This window comes from Chlorocebus sabaeus, chromosome 12 (genome assembly GCF_047675955.1).
Source record: "Chlorocebus sabaeus isolate Y175 chromosome 12, mChlSab1.0.hap1, whole genome shotgun sequence".
NCBI lineage: Eukaryota > Metazoa > Chordata > Mammalia > Primates > Cercopithecidae > Chlorocebus > Chlorocebus sabaeus.
The window spans coordinates 105,745,099-105,762,154 of record NC_132915.1 but is presented as its reverse complement, the minus strand read 5'-3'; the positions used below and the strand labels follow the sequence as shown (position 1 = coordinate 105,762,154).

Genomic DNA, 17,056 nt, shown 5'->3' with positions numbered 1-17,056 from the left:
GGTTCACGCCATTCTCCTGCCTCAGCCTCTCAAGTAGCTGGGACTACAGGCGCCCACCACCTCGCCTGGCTAGTTTTTTATATTTTTTAGTAGAGACGGGTTTCACCGTGTTAGCCAGGATGGTCTTGATCTTGTGACCTCGTGATCCGCCCGTCTCGGCCTCCCAAAGTGCTGGGATTACAGGCTTGAGCCACCACGCCCGGCCCAAACATCATTTCAATAGGAAGGATCCCCTGGACCAGAGAGCCCTGGAAAGGATTTTAAGGTTGGCCTCTGTCTCAGTTTCCTATTGCTTCTGTGACAAATTACTGGAAACTTCATGCCTTAAAACAACACACAGTTATGGAAGCCAACAGTCCTAAACCCAAGTGTCGGCAGGACCGTGTTTCTCCTGGGGGTTCTAGGGGAGGATCAGTTTCCCTGCCTTTTCCAGCTGCTAGAGGCCTTGGATCATGGCTCCTTCCTCCATCTTCAAAGCAGCAGCAGGGTGTCTGTCTCTCTCCTGTGCTGCTGTTGTCACAGCTCCCTGTCTGACTCCCAGCTTCCTGCCTCCCTCTTATGAGTACCCTTGTGATTATAAAGGGCTCACCCAGATAATCCAGGACAATCTCCCATCTCAAGAGCCATGACTTTGTCACACCTGCAAAGTCCCTTTCACCATGACAGGTCACACATTTGCAGGTTCTATGTATTAGCACAGGCACATCTTTGGGAAGATATCATTCTACCCTACGACGGCTTTCACTATTTTGTCTTCAGCAAGAATCAACTTCAGAAAAGCCAATTTAACCACAACCTGTGCGCCAAACATAACAATGTTGAAGAACAGGCGCAGTGGCTCACGCCTGTAATCTCAGCACTCTGGGAGGCCGAGGCAGGCGGATGACTCGAGGTCAGGAGTTCAAGACCAGCCTGGCCAACATGGTGAAACCTCATCTCTACTAAAAATACAAAAATTAGCTGGGCGTGGTGGCATATGTTTATAATCCTGGCTACTCAAAAGGCTGAGGCAGGAGAGTTGCTTGAACCTGGGAGGCAGCGATTGCAGGAAGCCGAGATTGTGACACCGCACTCCAGCCTGGGTGATAGAGCCAGACTGCATCTCAAAAAAACAAAACAACAATGTTGAGGACGGAGAGATTTAAAGATCCCCATCTTTTTAAAGATGTGGAAACTGAGGCCCCGAGAGAAGACAGCCCCTCCGTGTCAGGGGGAAGATCTGGGGCAAGAGTTGGCTGGACACATCACACAGGCAGTGACCCTATCTCTGTCATTCACTACGGCAGGCCTCATACCAAGCTCAGTGCCTGGCACACAGTAAGTGCTTAAATAAATATTGAATCAATACCGTCCAAAGGATGAATGAAAAACTTCTCAATGGATCCCATCCTGCTTGAGCAGCTCCAGGTCGGGACCCAAGTTCCACTTATCTTTACATTCCGTGCCCAACACAATGCCAGGCATTCAGTTAACACTCAACAAATACTGCTGAATGCCCGGCCCACCCGAGCCCCGGGCCCTCCTACCACAGGATGTTGCTGTCCTCGCCCTGAGAAACAGATCTGAAACAAGGCAGGAAACCAAACGCGGTTTCCTTGAACATGTGGAGAGATTGGCCACGCTCAGGGGGCACTGGCCAGATCAACAAAGGTGTCTGTGATTCCTCTGGACGTAGAGAGCAGGCCCCAGCAAAGACGGAAAGCAAGAGCTTTTTGAGGTCTGCCCCAAGCTATGAACAAAGAATTTTCTCAGGAGAATGCACATGCACACACACACGACATGCACCCAGACACGTGCACATACACGCATGCATACACACATAGTCCCCACGCAATCTCTAAACAGACAATCCCCAAACCTGCCCCGGGAGGTAGATCCTGCCGACCATTCCCATCATTCCCAGGGCAGGGCCAGCTTCCGAGATAGTAAGAAAGGGAGGGGATGCGGAGGCTTACTCCCTATCTGTCCTCCTCGCTGCTCACCTACCGCCCTCCAACCTGCAGCTCCAGGCAACGAGACAGAGCTGGATGCCTTCTTGTCATTAATTAAGGCTGGCTCATGGCTTCATTTGTCATCCCTGGGACCTGCTGCACCATTATCGATCGCCATCCCGAAGCTTCCCCGGGACGGGGAGCTATTGGCAAGGGCGGCATTTCAAGCCCCATCTTCCAGCAGGATGGAGAGTGAGGCACCGGGACAAACAGGGCAGGATGCTTGGCTTGTCCCCATGGGGGCTTATCCATGAGAGGAGTCAACTGAGTCCCTTTTTTTTTTTTTTTTTTTTGAGACAGAGTCTCGCTCTGTCGCCCAGGCTGGAGTGCAGTGGCCGGATCTCAGCTCACTGCAAGTTCTGCCTCCCAGGTTTACGCCATTCTCCTGCCTCAGCCTCCTGAGACTACAGGCGCCCGCCACCTCGCCTGGCTAGTTTTTTTGTATTTTTTTAGTAGAGACGGGGTTTCACCATGTCAGCCAGGATGGTCTCGATCTCTTGACCTCATGATCTGCCCGTCTCGGCCTCCCAAAGTGCTGGGATTACAGGCGTGAGCCACTGCACCCGGCCCTGAGTCCTTTTTTTTTTTTTTTATACTTTAACTTCTAGGGTACATGCGCACAACGTGCAGGTTTGTTATCTCCCTCTTTCACCCTATCCAGGCAGGGCTGGCCCTGGACAAAAAGTCCCAAAAGCCTTAGGTCTTAACACGCTGCCCTTCCTAGCACAAAGTTGCTGCTGCTGCTGCTGCTGATAATGATGATGTTGATGACAATGAAAATGACGATAATATTGACAGTGATGATGTTGATGATGATACTGGTGTTGATGATACCAATGATGGTGGTGGTGGTGGTGGTGGTAATGGTAACAACTGCTTCTATGCAGTGAGCACTTCTTATTTTACAAGCTTTAGCTCAGTCCTATTAATGTCTCCCTGTTACAACTGAAGATGCGAACGTACAGAAACAATGCCCTTGGTGACAGTCCAACCGCTGGTAATTGCTAGTTAATGTCTATACTAGTTTCCTGGAGCTGCTGTAACACAGTACCACAAACTGGGTGGGGGGCTTAACAACAGAAATTTCTTCTCTCGCCGTTCTAGAGGCTGGAAGTCCAAAATCCAGGGGTCAGCATTGCCGTGCTTGCTCTGACAGCTGGGAGGAAGAATGTGCCCCGTGTGTTTCTCTTGGCTTCTGGTAATGCCAGCAGCTCTTGGTGCTCCTTGGCTTGCAGACACTTCAGTCTGATCTCTGCCTCCATCATGCATGGCCTTCTCCCTAGGTGTCTGTCTCTTCTCTTCTTCTTATAAGGACATCATTCATATTGGATTAAGGGCCCACCCTAAGGCAGTATGACCTCATCTTAGCTAATTACATCTGAGATGACCCTATTTGAAAATAGGGTCGCTGGGTGTGGTGACTCATGCCTATAATCCCAGCACTTTGGGAGGCCAAGGTGGGTGGATCACGAGGTCAGGAGTTCGAGACCATCAACCTGACCAACATGGTGAAACCCCGTTTCTACTAAAAATACAAAAATTAGCTGGGCCTGGTGGCGTGCGCCTGTAATCCCAGCTACTCGGGAGGCTGAGACAGGAGAATCACTTGAACCCAGAAGGTGGAGGTTGCAGGAGCCAAGATCGCACCATTGCACTCCAGCCTGGGCAATAGAGTGAGACTCTGTCTCAAAAAAAAAAAAAAGAAAAAAGAAAAGAAAAAGAAAATAGGGTGTCAGGCTGGGTGAGGTGGCTCACACCTGTAATCCCAGCACTTTGGGAGGCTGAGGCAGGTGGATCACCTGAGGTTGGGAGTTTGAGACCAGCCTGACCAACATGGAGAAACCCTGTCTCTACTAAAATACAAAATTAGCTCGGCGTGGTGGTGCATGCCTGTAATCCCAGCTACTTGGGAGGCTGAGTCAGGAGAATCGCTTGAACCCGGGAGGTAGAGGTTGAGGTGAGCTGAGATCGCGCCACTGCACTCCAGCCTGGGCAACAAGAGCAAAACTTCATCTCAAAAAAGAAAAAAAAAAAAGAAAAGAAAAGAAAGGAAAATAGGGTCTCATTCTGCAGTCCCAGGAAGGACATGAATTTTGGAAGAACACTTTTCAACGTTGTACAATGTCCAGATCCACAAATGTTTCATTCCAATGCCTGTTCCCTTTGCCACTGACTATACTGCCACCAAAAACAGTGATGATGGTGGTGGTGGTGATGATGACGGTGGTGGTGATGGTGATGTTACCATTGTTTTGATGTTGACTAAGCACCAAGTTTTGTTCTAAGCATTTGACATGCATTTGCTCATAAAAGTCTTACACCTATGAGGTCTACTATTTATTATCCCCATTTTGTAGATGAGAAAATGGAGGCTCAGGGAGGTAAAGTGAGCTGCCCAAGGAATTACGACTAGGAAGCAGTAGAAATGAGAGTCCATCTAGGTCAGTCTGATCCCAGTGCAAGCTGTCAACCACCTACGAGGCTGCAGACACTTAGAACTCATTCCCCAGACCCTTGTCCTGCGCCTGCAGAGGGAGGGAGGTTCATGACTGAGGGTGGGCACTTGCCAAACAGCTGGGCAGATGTGGCGTGCAGTCCCTCCGAGCAGGCCTGCCGGCTGCAGGGATGATTAAACCCGTGACCTTGGCTCCACTCACGCCGCCTTCCAGCATATGGGCCCCAGAAGCCTGGCCTGGAACCACCACTCCACAGGCCGGGTTTTTTCCACTGGGCAAGAGAAGGGTGTGGGGCCAGCCCCATGAACTGTCTCAGACATGTGAGGAGCACGCATGGGTGGAACAGCCCAACCCCTCACCCACGGGGTGCCCCACCCCCTCGCCCAGCTTCATGTGTCCCAGTGGACACGGTCAAGGCTGCAGTCAAGCACTCAGAACCCAGTCTCAGAAATATCTCAGGCCGAGGCCTCTTCCTGGGGCCTGCCTTGCCCCTGCTTCTCTCTCCAAGTGGGGCTGAAATTTTGGAGCCAGCCCTGGATCCACATATCCCTGTCTTCCAGCTGCAGTGACCGCAGGCAGGTCCCGCACTCGGCCACCACCAACGTCAAACCGCCTCCCCTCCCCAGGGCTCAGCCACGCCATCTCTAAAGGGCAGGGGTTGGAGAAAGTGATGTCAAGCCTGCTAGAATTCTGATAGCCCCTGAGCCAGTCTGGGCAACGGTGATTCCCTTGAAGACACCTTCAAGGGACAGACACAATGGCAGAGCCATCTGGGTGGGTGGTTCTGTTCAAAGGGCCAAAATGGCTCCAGAATCTTTATCTGCCTCCTCTTCAGTGTCCAGGAGACCAGAAAGCAACTCTCCTCGGGACCTCCACCCCAGGGCCTCTCCCTGAACACCCGGAGATGGAGCCCAGCTCCGTCCTGAGTGTCCCTGTCAGCTCCACCTGCTAACGTTCAATCAAGGAGATATTCCTGCCAACCTCACAGCCATTGTTCCTGTTGTTCCCTCTGCCTGGAGTGCTGTTCCCAGTCCTGCTTTGACCCTCCCCTACCTACCCAGCTTCTCTCCACCTCAACTCAATGTCACTCCCTCAGGAATGTCATTGCGGGCAGCCACAGCTGTGATGAGACGCCTAGGAACTTGGCTATGCACCATGGGCCTTTCTGGCTGGACTGCAGGTACCAAGGCAAAGCAGCACCCTGCCTGGCCCCCAGGGACCCCTTGAGAATTGAAGATGGAGTAAGTGATTAATGGGTGCATGGGGGATCCCCGGGAACCAGACCAGCTCAGTCTGTACAGGCTGACCTGACACACCCACCCACCTACCCCTGCCCCTCCAGGGACCTCCTGCCCTCAGACCCGTGGTTTCCTCACCCTTCTTGTACTCCTCCTGCAGGTACCCTGGGCCATCTCTCTCTAGCACCCCTCCCCTGCACAGATCCTCGCCTGGAAAGCCCTTTGATGAGGTGTTATCTATCCCAGCCAGGCCACTTCTGGCTGACTGTCAGACACCCTCGGAATGACAGGGACGTGCCTAGTCCAGCTCACAGCTCACAGCTCACAGCTCACAGGCCGCTCAGACCTCCAGGCCTCCAAGGAGGGATGTGTCCAGGGCCAGGTTAAGAGAGTAAATTTTCCCCTCAGAAGGAGGACTGATTGTTTCTATTTCATGAGGCGAGGCTGGTTAATACCAACGTTACGGCTGGGCATGGTGGCTCACGCCTGTAATCCCAGCACTTTGGGAGGGTGAGGCAGGGGGATCACTTGAGGTCAGGAGTTCGTGACCAGCCTGTCCAACATGGTGAAACCCCACCTCTGCTAAAAATACAAAAATTAGCCAGGCATGGTGGCGGGCACCTGTCATCCCAGCTACTCAGGAGGCTGAGGCAGGAGAATCACTTGAACCCAGGAAGTGGAGGTTGCACTGAGACAAGATATTGCCACTGCCCTCCAGCCTAGGTGACAGAGCAAGACTCCATCCCAAAAATAAATTCAAAAAATAAAAATAGCAATGTCATTCAGGGTGACAGTAAAAATCACATGTACACACACACAACCCAGAACATACAGCCAGAGTCCCAGCCATTCCAGCTCCCAGGCAAGTGTGTGGCCCAAATACATCTGCTCTCTGCCCGCCTACATCCTCACCGCTGACCGGCGAAAACCACCTCTTCCCTTGGGAAGGATGATGGAGCCCCAGAGACACCCAGAGAGAAACTCCAGAAGACTGGAAGGTCACCAACAATCGACAAATTCAGATGAAGACAGGACACCATCTCCCACCTAGCAAACTAACGAAAACAATGACGGCCGGGCGCGGCGGCTCACAACGGAATCCCAGCACTTTGGGAGGCCGAGGCGGGCGGATCATGAGGTCAGGAGATCAAGACCATCCTGGCTAACATGGTGAAATCCTGAGTCTACTAAAAATACAAAAAAACTGGCCAGGTGAGGTGGCGGACACCTGTAGTCCCAGCTACTCGGGAGGCTGGGGCAGAAGAATGGCGTGAACCTGGGAGGCAGAGCTTGTAGTGAGCTGAGATCGCACCACTGCACTCCAGCCTGGGCAACTGAGCGAGACTCCGTCTCAAAAAAAAAAATTAGCTGGGCGTGGTAACACACATCTGTAGTCCCAACTTTGGGAAGCTGAGACAGGAGAATCGCTTGAACCCAGGAGATGGAAGCTGCAGTAAGTCAAGATCACACCACTGCACTCCAGCCTGGGCAACAGAGTGACACTCCATCTCTCAAAAAAAAAAAAAAAAAAAAAAATTAATACATCACATTAATACATCAACAGGAGAAGGTTCTTATAAACATTGCAACAAAGCAGAAAATCACTTGCTAAAATTCAACACCCATCCTTGTTTGGATTTTTTGTTTTGTTTTTGCTTTTTCTTGTTTTCTGAGTTTATTTTCTTTTAGTAAAATTAGGAATGAAAGCATCTTCGTTCACGTAACAAGAAAAACTCAAACTGAGAATCAACATCATACGATGAGTGGTGCACAATCAAAAGCAAGACAAGATGGCTGGGGCGGTGGCGCACACCTGTAATCCCAGCACTTTGGGAGGCCGAGGCAGGCAAATCACCTCAGGTCAGGAGTTTGGGACCAGCCTGGCCAACATGGTGAAACCCTGTCTCTACCAAAATTATGCAAATTAGCTGGGCATGGTGGCGCATGCCTGTAATCCCAGCTACTCGGGAGGCTGAGGCGAGAGAATTGCTTGAGCCTGGGGAATGGAGGTTGCAGTGGGCTGAGATTGCACCACTGCACTCCAGCCTGGGCAAGAGAGCGAGACTCAGTCTAAAAAAAAAAAAAAAGAAAAGAAAGACAAGATAACTGCAGCCATCACCATTATTTGGTATTGTTCTGACAATTTTCGCTGATATATAATACAAAACACTTAAAGTATGTGAAACATTTGATTGGAAAAGAAGTGACATTATTATAATTTGGACAAGCTGTGACTCTCAACCTAGAAAACTGAAGACATTAACAAAAAATTAGAACTAGTTAAAAAAAACTTTAGTAAAAGAAGCTGGAAAGAAAATTAATATATGAAATGAATTCCTTTCCAACATACTAGCAATAAGCAATACTCATTTGTAAAAAATGTAATGGAAAAAAAATCCTGGGCAAAATAGTGACAAAACCCAAACTATCTTAAAATAATCTTTAAAAAAATGGGTGGAACCTGTGAGAAAAAAAAAATCTGAATCTTTATGAAAAAAAACCAAAACTATGAATCTTTACTAAAAGAAATAAATATGAACAGAATAAGAGGCACGTCTGACGGATGAGAACGATGGAGTTTTTTGAAAATGGTAACTCTTCTCCAAAATCAAGACTTAACACAATTCCAAGAAAAATCAGAGTAGAAAAAATTTTTGGAAGTTGACAAGTTTTTCTATATGTCATCTAAAAGATAAAATTCTTGGCCGGGCGCGGTGGCTCAAGCCTGTAATCCCAGCACTTTGGGAGGCCGAGACGGGCGGATCATGAGGTCAGGAGATTGAGACCATCCTGGCTAACACAGTGAAACCCCGTCTCTACTAAAAGTACAAAAAACTAGCCGGGCGAGGTGGCGGGCACCTGTAGTCCCAGCTACTTGGGAGGCTGAGGCAGGAGAATGGCGTAAACCCGGGAGGCGGAGCTTGCAGTGAGCTGAGATCCGGCCACTGCACTCCAGCCTGGGCGACAGAGCAAGACTCTGTCTCAAAAAAAAAAAAAAAAAAAAAAAAAAAAAAAAAAAAAAAAAAAAAAAAAATTCTCAAGAAGGTTTTGCAAATGAAGAATATGAATAAAAAGAAGATGGTTGGCAGGGCGCAGTGGTTCAGGCCTGTAATCCCAGCACTTTGGGAGGCCAAGATGGGTGGACCGCTTGAGCCCAGGAGTTCAAGACTAACCTGGGCAACATGGCAAGAACCTCTACCAAATCTATGTACACACACAGAAATTAGCCAGGCATGGTGGTATGTGCCTGCGGTCCCAGCTACTCTGGGGGTGAAATGGGAGGATCCCCTGAGCTTGGGGATGTTGAGGCTGCAGTGAGCCATCCAGCCTGGGCAACAGAATGAGATCCTGTCTCAAAGTTAAGAAGAAGAAAGAAGAAGAAAGAAGAAAGAAAAAAGAAGAAGAAAGAAGAAGAAGAAGCCAGGCATGGTGACTCACACCTGTAATCCCAAGACTTTGGGAGGCCGAGGCAGGAGGATCATTTGAGGTCAGGAGTTCAAGACCAGCCTGGCCAACATGGTGAAACCCCGTCTCTACTAAAAATACAAAAATTAGCTAGGCGTGGTGGTGCACTCCTGTAATCCCAGCTACTCGGGAGGCTGAGGCAGGAGAATTCCTTAAACCCAGGAGGTGGAATTTGCAGTGAGCCAAGATTGAGCCACTGTCCTCCAGCCTAGGAGATAGGGTGAGACTCTATCTCAAAAAATAAAAAAATAAAATAAAAATAATTTTTTTTTTAAAAAAGAAGGAGCTGAAGAAGGTGTTGGCCTAAGTAATTTTGGCAATGAATGGAATCTATAAGACTAAAAGCAAAAAAACTGTATTCTAGTTAATAAAGCTGTTTCCCATGGGGGTCCTCCTCAACAATTCTGAAACCACTATAAATGTATACTGGAACTAAACAGTAAAGTAAAGGGATGGTGGACGGCAGGAGGCAGGTTTGTCACTGTTAGATGTGGAGGTTACAGATAAGGCACGGGAAGAGGTTTGACTATCCATGTATCTAATATATCTAATCCAATAACAAACACGAATTAGAGTTGAAGCTTTCAGCATGGACTCATGTTTAGCTTAATATAGACACAGATGATTACATAGAAAACTATTTATAGATACAAGTACATAGACAGGTTATGTATACAACATACGTCTCCTTACCCTGTCAGTTAAGGGAGATTTTAGAATCTCAGCACCAACAAACACACTTAGCACAGATATCCTGGTTTCCAATCACAGGAATCAGGGCTCCTTGGAGAAACAGTGAATTCAAGGACTGAGGCAGGAAACACATAAGATGAGCCTGGAGCCTCAACCAGTGCCAGAAAGTAGGAATGTGGAAAAAAAAAAAAAAGAAAAGAAACATGTACACAACCTGAGGGGTGTCCAAGGGACACAGAAACCAACTGAACGAGCTCCCAATGACCACAGCCAGAAACATTTGAGGAGCAACATAAAGTGGTTTAGGATCATAACACAAAGTATAAAATAGCTAGCCATGATTCTATGCTGATGCAGATAAGTGATTGAATTAATTAATAAATGGGGCAGAAGAGACAATTCTCATGCAGAATAATTCCAAATAATCCATGTAGATAGATACTCCCCCGCAAAGGATGTGGATCGTGGCTCCCCCCTTTTTAAATGTGGGCTGCACACAGTGACTGACTCTCTTCCAGAGAGCACAGTATGGAAAGAGAGAGGGGAAAATAGTAACTCCACAGTGGAGAAACTTGAAGACTACTACCCAAGTCAGGCAATCAAGCTTAACATCAACAGCGTTCCATCACCGTGATAACATGTGCTCTTGATATGAGATGATGACAATGGTATTTCAACGCTGGGTCTTCCTCCCGGAACATGACCCAGTCTAGCTTGAGAAAAACATTAGACAAATAACGATTGAGGGAAAATAGCTGACCAGCATTCCTCAAAACTGTCAGTTTCACCAAAACGAAAGTAAGCCTGAGAAACTCACAACCTGAGGAGCCGAAGAAGACATGACAATTAGTGTACCCTGGATGGGATCTTGGAGCAGAAAAAGGGCATTTAAGAAAAACTGAGGAAGGCCGGGGGCCGTGGTTTATGTATGTAATTCCCCTGCTTTGGGAAGCAGAGGCAGGAAGACCACTTGAGGCCGGGAATTTGACACTGGCCTAGGCAACACAGCAAGATTCCATCTCTACAAAAAATTAGCCAGGTGTGGTGGTGTGCACCTGTAGTCCCAGCTACTCGGGAGGCTGATGTTATTAACATCTTACATTACAACACTACATTTATCACAACTAATAAATAAATATTGATACATAATTATTAACCCAAGTCCACACTTTATTGAGATTTTCTGTTTTTCTTTTTGTTGTTGTTGTTTTCTTTTTGAGACAGGGTCTTGCTCTATCGCCCAGGCTGGAGGGCAGTGGCACAGTCATAGTTCCCTGCAACCGTGAACTCCTGGGCTCAAGCAATTCTCACACCTCAGCCTCCCAAAGTACTGGAATTACAAGTGTGAGCCACTGAGCCCAGCCTACCAATTTTTAAAATTTCAAGTTAAAGAATTAAATGTGAAGAGAGGAAAATAAAACAAAACACACATATGCATAAACCCTAGAAAATCTACCTAATTGGTTGTGTGATAGGAAAAAAAACAAAAACAAAAAAACAAAAAATCCTTTATAAGCACCTAAGTGAAGAAATCACAAAGAAAAAAAAGAAAAACAATAGCTTGCTCTATACAAACATTTAAAACTTTAAAACATCAAGAATTACAAATACTAAAAGACAAGCAACCAGGAAAAACACTAAGCACACTTTAAAAAAAAAAAAAAAAAAAAAAAAAACCGTTAAGGCCAGGCATGGTAGCTCATGCCTGTAATCCCAGCACTTTGGAAGGCCGAGATGGGTGGATCACTTGAAGTCAGGAGTTTAAGACCAGCCTTGCCAACATGGTGAAACCCCATCTCTACTAAAACTACAAAAATTAGCTGGACGTGGTGGAGTGCATCTGTAGTCCCAGCTACTCAGGAGGCTGAGGCAGGAGAATCGCTTGAACCTGGGAGGTAGAGGTTGCAGTGAGTGGAGATCACACCACTGCACTCCAGCCTGGGCAACAGAGCGAGACTGCATCTCAAAAAACAAAACAAAATAAAATAACATCATCAACATAAAGTCTTCATCCCAACTAAAAATAAAACCACTAAAACTCCCAGTGAAAAAATTTGCAAAGAAACTGACAGTTTACAAAACAAGAAATTCACACCAAAATTATCTAGTGAATGCTTGAAAGACATATCGAACCTCACTAGCAATTGAAACAAGAAGATATCATTTTCCATTTTTTAATTAGAAAAGAAATGTTTTTATGTTAATTTCCAGTGTTGGGGGTGACTGCGCTGAAACAGGCCCCTGAAACGGTTCTGGTGGAAGTTCAATCTCCTGAAACAGTCTGGAAAACCATTTGACGAGTCGTCCCCTGACTCGCTGTGTTAAAAATGGCTAGGAATTCCACTTCGAGGAACTGAAGCCTACATAAAAACCAATCAAAGATGCAGACAAAGATTTTAACAAGAGAGTTTTTTAGCAACATTTTAATATAGAAAAACTGAAAACAACCTAAATTTTAGCACTAGATCTTGGTTTCTACTACTATTTTCCAAAAACAAAAAAAGGAACCAGGGTTCTTTTGAAACGATTAGCAAACTTCTAACTTTCCTACTCTGGGAACATACAACTTTTTAATTTAGAAACTTTAAAATTTCTGAAGCACGGATCTTAGTTTGTCTCCAAGCACCAATAGTCCAGAACTACAGCTCTTTGCCCTGCACCTGCCTCTTGGGGTTTAGGAGAGGGGCTTCCTTTAAGAAAACCCTCCCAGTGTGCAGCTCTGGGAGCTGGAACGAACAGCTACAACCCCTATTTCTCAAGCTCCTCTTCCACCAAAGGGGATTCTATTTGCTGATTCAAAAGGCACAGCCAGGCCTAAATCACAGCTCCAAACGCTGCTCAGAAGCCCTCGGTGGCTGTTCACAGCCCACAGAAAGAAAAGGAAATCCAAGTCCGCCAAGGCATCAATCAGCCCTGCAGTCAGGGCTGCGTCCAATCTTGCCCCTCCCCACTTTCCCGTTCCACTCCTCCCACACACACCTGTCCCTCCACATCAGCCCTCCTGTCCATCCCCCAGTCCTTACCCAGCCAGCTCCACACGCCCCAGGGAGTCAGTCCTCTGTTCCTGCTGTGTCCCCAGCACCTGGCATCTGCCAGGCAAACAGCCAAAACCCAGTAAATATTCATTGATGCTCTTCAAGCCCTACTCACAGGCTGCCTCCTCAGGGGGGTCTTTCCTTAATCCCCTTCCTTGCTTACTGGCCCATGGCCAGGGGTTGGCACCTGAGCCACCACATGTCACTTTCTATTCCCCACCTGGCCTGTCCCAGAGGGCTACCAGCCCGAGGAATGGACCCTGCCCCCTTCACACTGTGGGCCTCCCTGGGCTCTACACAGATTAAGGGCTTCACAATGCTGAAGTCTCCCTGATATCTGAACCTGGGGGTGTCACTCGGAAGCTAATTTGGGGAACCAGGATACAGTACTGGTTTTTTGTTTCATAGAGGATGGAGTGAGGGGGCTGAGCCTGGTGAAGGCTGCAGAAGTGCATGCCAGCTCAGTGTCCAGAGAAGAGAGGGGAGGGCAGGGGTGGGAGGGGGGCTTCCTGAGGCTCGTGGCCACAGATGGGGTGGTGAGGACAGCCTCAGGAACCCTGGCCTGGGCTTCAGGACATGACATGTGGCTCCGAAAGGCTGCTATCCTGCTGGGCCACGGGAGCCACATATTTCAGAGACAAATGTGGGTTATGATTCAGGAATGACGCCACCCTGGCAGGTGGGCCTTGGGGAAGTCTCATCAGTGTCCTGAACCTCAGTGTCTCCAACTGTAAGATAAAGGGGTAGATTTGACGATCTCTAAGCTCCTTCAGTGTGATGTCTTCGGAAGCCCCAGAACAATTCAGAAAGTGGGTGAGAGAGTTGGGGAGACAGATGGTGACCTGTGTTCCAGTTCAAGTGCCGGAACAATTCACAGCCCACTTCCTCACAGTCCCCCAGCTTGGTTGCCCCCTGACTCCAAGGTGGAAGCTGTCCATCTGATGTTCCTAGAAATCTTTGTTTAGAGTCCTGGCTTCCGAGTTTTGAGCTGCAGAACCCTGTGGTGCCCAGAACTGCTGGAAACAGAGGGGCCTCCAAGCCCCTAGACTACAGACTCAGCCTGAAGCCTACGTAGAGAACTATGTCTTCTCACCGTTTTGTCCGTTTTTTAAGAACCTGTGATGGCATTGTGATTCATAAATGCAAATCCTTCTGAAAGGACTTGCTAGTTCATACAGCCAATGGCCACTGTCTATTTCCTCAGTACAAGAACACTCTGCCGTACAATTTTGCAAGGAATCTCTGTGTGTGTGTGCGTGTGTGTGTGTGTGTGTGCGTGTGTGTGTGTGTGTGTTTGCTTTATAAAGTTATCCTTGACAGAGGGGTGAATGATAGATATGATAAAGCAAAATATGACTCAGAGGCTCTCAGTGGTGGGCGTAGACGGTTCCATGTACGTTTCTCCCCATTTTACTGTAAGTTTCAAATTTTCCATTAAAAAACGCTGGGGAGGCTGGGTGCAGTGGCTCATACCTGTAATACCAACACTTTGGGAGGCCTAAGTGGGAGGATCACTGAGGTCTGGAGTTTGAGACTAGCCTGGGCAATACAGAGAGACTCCATGTCTACAAAACATTTTAAAAATCAGCCAGGCATGGTGGTGTATGCTTGTAGTCCCAGCTACTTGGGAGGCTGAGGTGGGAGGATCGTATGAGCCCAGGAGTTTGAGGCTGCAGGGAGCCGTGATTACGGCACTGCACTCCAGCCTGGTGACAGGGCCAGACCTTGTCGCAAAAAAAAAAAAAAGAAAAAAAAAAAAAGGAGTGTGGAAAGCAGTCCTGCTCCTCGACTGGGAACCTGCAGCTCGCTCAGCAACCGCTCTTCCTGGGACTCTCTACAGTGGAGCGCCCAGAGACCCTGTAAAGGGCGCCCCTAACACTGAGCTGCAAGGAAAGGTTTGGTTAAAGGGGAAGCAGAGGTGCAGCATGCAGGGAAGAAGGAGTTAGGGCGGGACTCAACTATGAGAATACAGCAGGTGGAGGCCACGGCCAGCACACCAGAGGCGCTGCTCTTTCCCTAGGGAAGACAGGCGAGGGGCAAGACCGGCAAGGGTGAGTCCGCTCCCCACTGCAGGGTCCGTGGTGGACCCCATTTCGTCCCAAGGCCTGCCTCTGGGAGCTGTTCCGGTCTCCAAACCTATGCTGGGAGCGAATTCTAAGAATTGGCCAAAGGAAAAACCCTGCAAAGGCTCGTGGAGTCCCAAGTCCTCGAGAGGACGGCCTCATTTCAACATCTCAGCAAGCCTGGGAGGCCGTCCTCACCATTTCACAGGTGGGGCCGGTAAGGCGCGGGAAGGTGAGGTCACTTGCTGAAGTCTCACAACGGCGCAGGAGAGCAGGGAGAGCAGGTTCCTCGAGCGAGGGAATGCTCCAGGGGTTGGGAGGGAAGGGACAGCCGCAAGGACTGCCCAGGTGCCCGAGGTCCCCGCAGCGCGGATATGCCGAGAAGGCGCGCCCGCCAAGGTGTGGCGCAGCCCACGACGTCCAGGTACGTTCGGGGCCAACTGAGGGGGTCGGGCAGGTGAGCGCACCGCAAAGGGGGCGCCCGGCAGGCGGGGGCGCGGGGGCGCTACCTGGGTCGTGGAAGGGCACCAGCGCGTAGTTGGCAATGGCCTGGCTGCGGCGGCTCAGACTGCGTTCCAGAATGCGCGAGGCGCCGTCTATCACCTGCATCAGGTCGTCCCACATGGAGCCAGTGACGTCGAAAACGAAGGCCAGGGTGGCGTCCCCCGTGGTGGGGGGCATTACCGTCCCGGGAACTCCGGCCACCGCCGCTGCCACAGAGACCACGGTCAGCAGCCGCAGGAACGGCGCCCCGGGCATCATGCTGAGCGCGGCTCTGGCTGCGGGTGCTGCGGTGAAGGCGCAGGTTGGAGCAAGACGGCCGACCCGGTGCACACAGCGGCTGCAGGCAGTGCCTTGCTCCGTCGGGCCGTGGCCAGTGCGCGAGGGATAGGGGTGCGCGGCGGTTCCCCCTGCTGGGCGCCAGAAGCGGGTCCTAGAGCCCACCCCGTTCAGGGTCACGGGCCCGCCTCCTCCGCTCCCCCCACCGTGACTCAAACTTTTCCAGCCCCACTGTTCGCCCGTCCAGATCCGAGGTTAGGGGAGGACGCGGGGCGGAAGGCAGAAGGGAGCTGGGGCCCCGGCCAGGGCAGCGAGGGATGGGGACGCGCGGGATGCAGTGGACACCTGCGCCTCCAGCCGATGGCCACGCTGCGGAGGCGGGAGACAGGGAGGGGGAGGCGCAACGGCCCCAATCTCCCTCCGACCCCAACTCCCCCCACCTCTGCCTGGCCAAAGCGGACCCTGGCTTCTGCAGCTCCCTCCACCCAGTGCTGCGACCACTCCCCTACACCCCACCAACACACACACAAACTCCGCCATGCCTTTTCCTTCTGCTGGGTGGGCTCTGTGTTTCCCGGTTATTGCAAGCACTACTATTATTATAATCAACAAGAAGTCTTGTTGTTAACCATGTTCTAATCATTTTCAGTTATTTGCTTGAAGACTGGCTGCAACCCTAGAATGAAATACTAACCCTAAACCCATTTTACAGAGCAGCAAACTGAGGCTCAGAGAGGTGAAGGCATTTGCCCCAGGTCAGTCAGTTCTCAAACAATGAAGACAAGATCAGAGGCCAGATCTAGAAAGACTCCAAAGGCCCAGGGCTCTGCTGCCTCCCTTGTGTTAAAAGACATTGTCACATGGTCGCCTGGTGACTCCAGATGATGAGGGCTACCCTCCTGCCCATCCACCTCCCCGGCCCCATGGGCTGCATGTGGGGTTGCTGGCTCCCACCTGAGGTGCTGTCTGGGACTGGGTTCTGCCTGGGGCTGGGTTCAGCCTCCTGTTCCGCGGCAGATCCAGATGGGCTCAGGCATGGCTGCTTATCTCAGGCTGTGCTCTCGGGGGACCTGTTTCTAGGCCTCTCTCCCCACTGGCCTACGAGCCACTTGAGGGCAGGGCTAAGCCTTGGTCTACATTGGATGAGCCCCCATTTCCCAGCCCAGATCCAAGCACATGGTGGGGAGTCACTAATGTCGTCTGAATAAACAAACAGCAGCTTTTGTGGATATGCCTGGTTTTGAGTCATGTGCGAGAAGGTAGCTAACCCCTCAATCCCTCCTCCGAGAACACAATGTGCCCAGAGACATGGCTGAGGGCTCTGGGTCTGTGAGT

General features: G+C 49.8%; 1 protein-coding gene across 1 annotated transcript in view; it reads right to left on the bottom strand.

The window, feature by feature from the left end:
* The window catches only part of HMCN2 (hemicentin 2), a 171,793-nt gene extending 155,919 nt beyond the window's left edge, over nt 1–15,874 (bottom strand). The window contains exon 1 of the mRNA XM_008005927.3: nt 15,451–15,874. Coding sequence (XP_008004118.3) covers nt 15,451–15,703 — 253 coding nt within the window. The 5' untranslated portion in view covers nt 15,704–15,874. The remainder of the gene's footprint in view (nt 1–15,450) is intronic.
* Nucleotides 15,875–17,056: the final 1,182 nt, after the last annotated feature.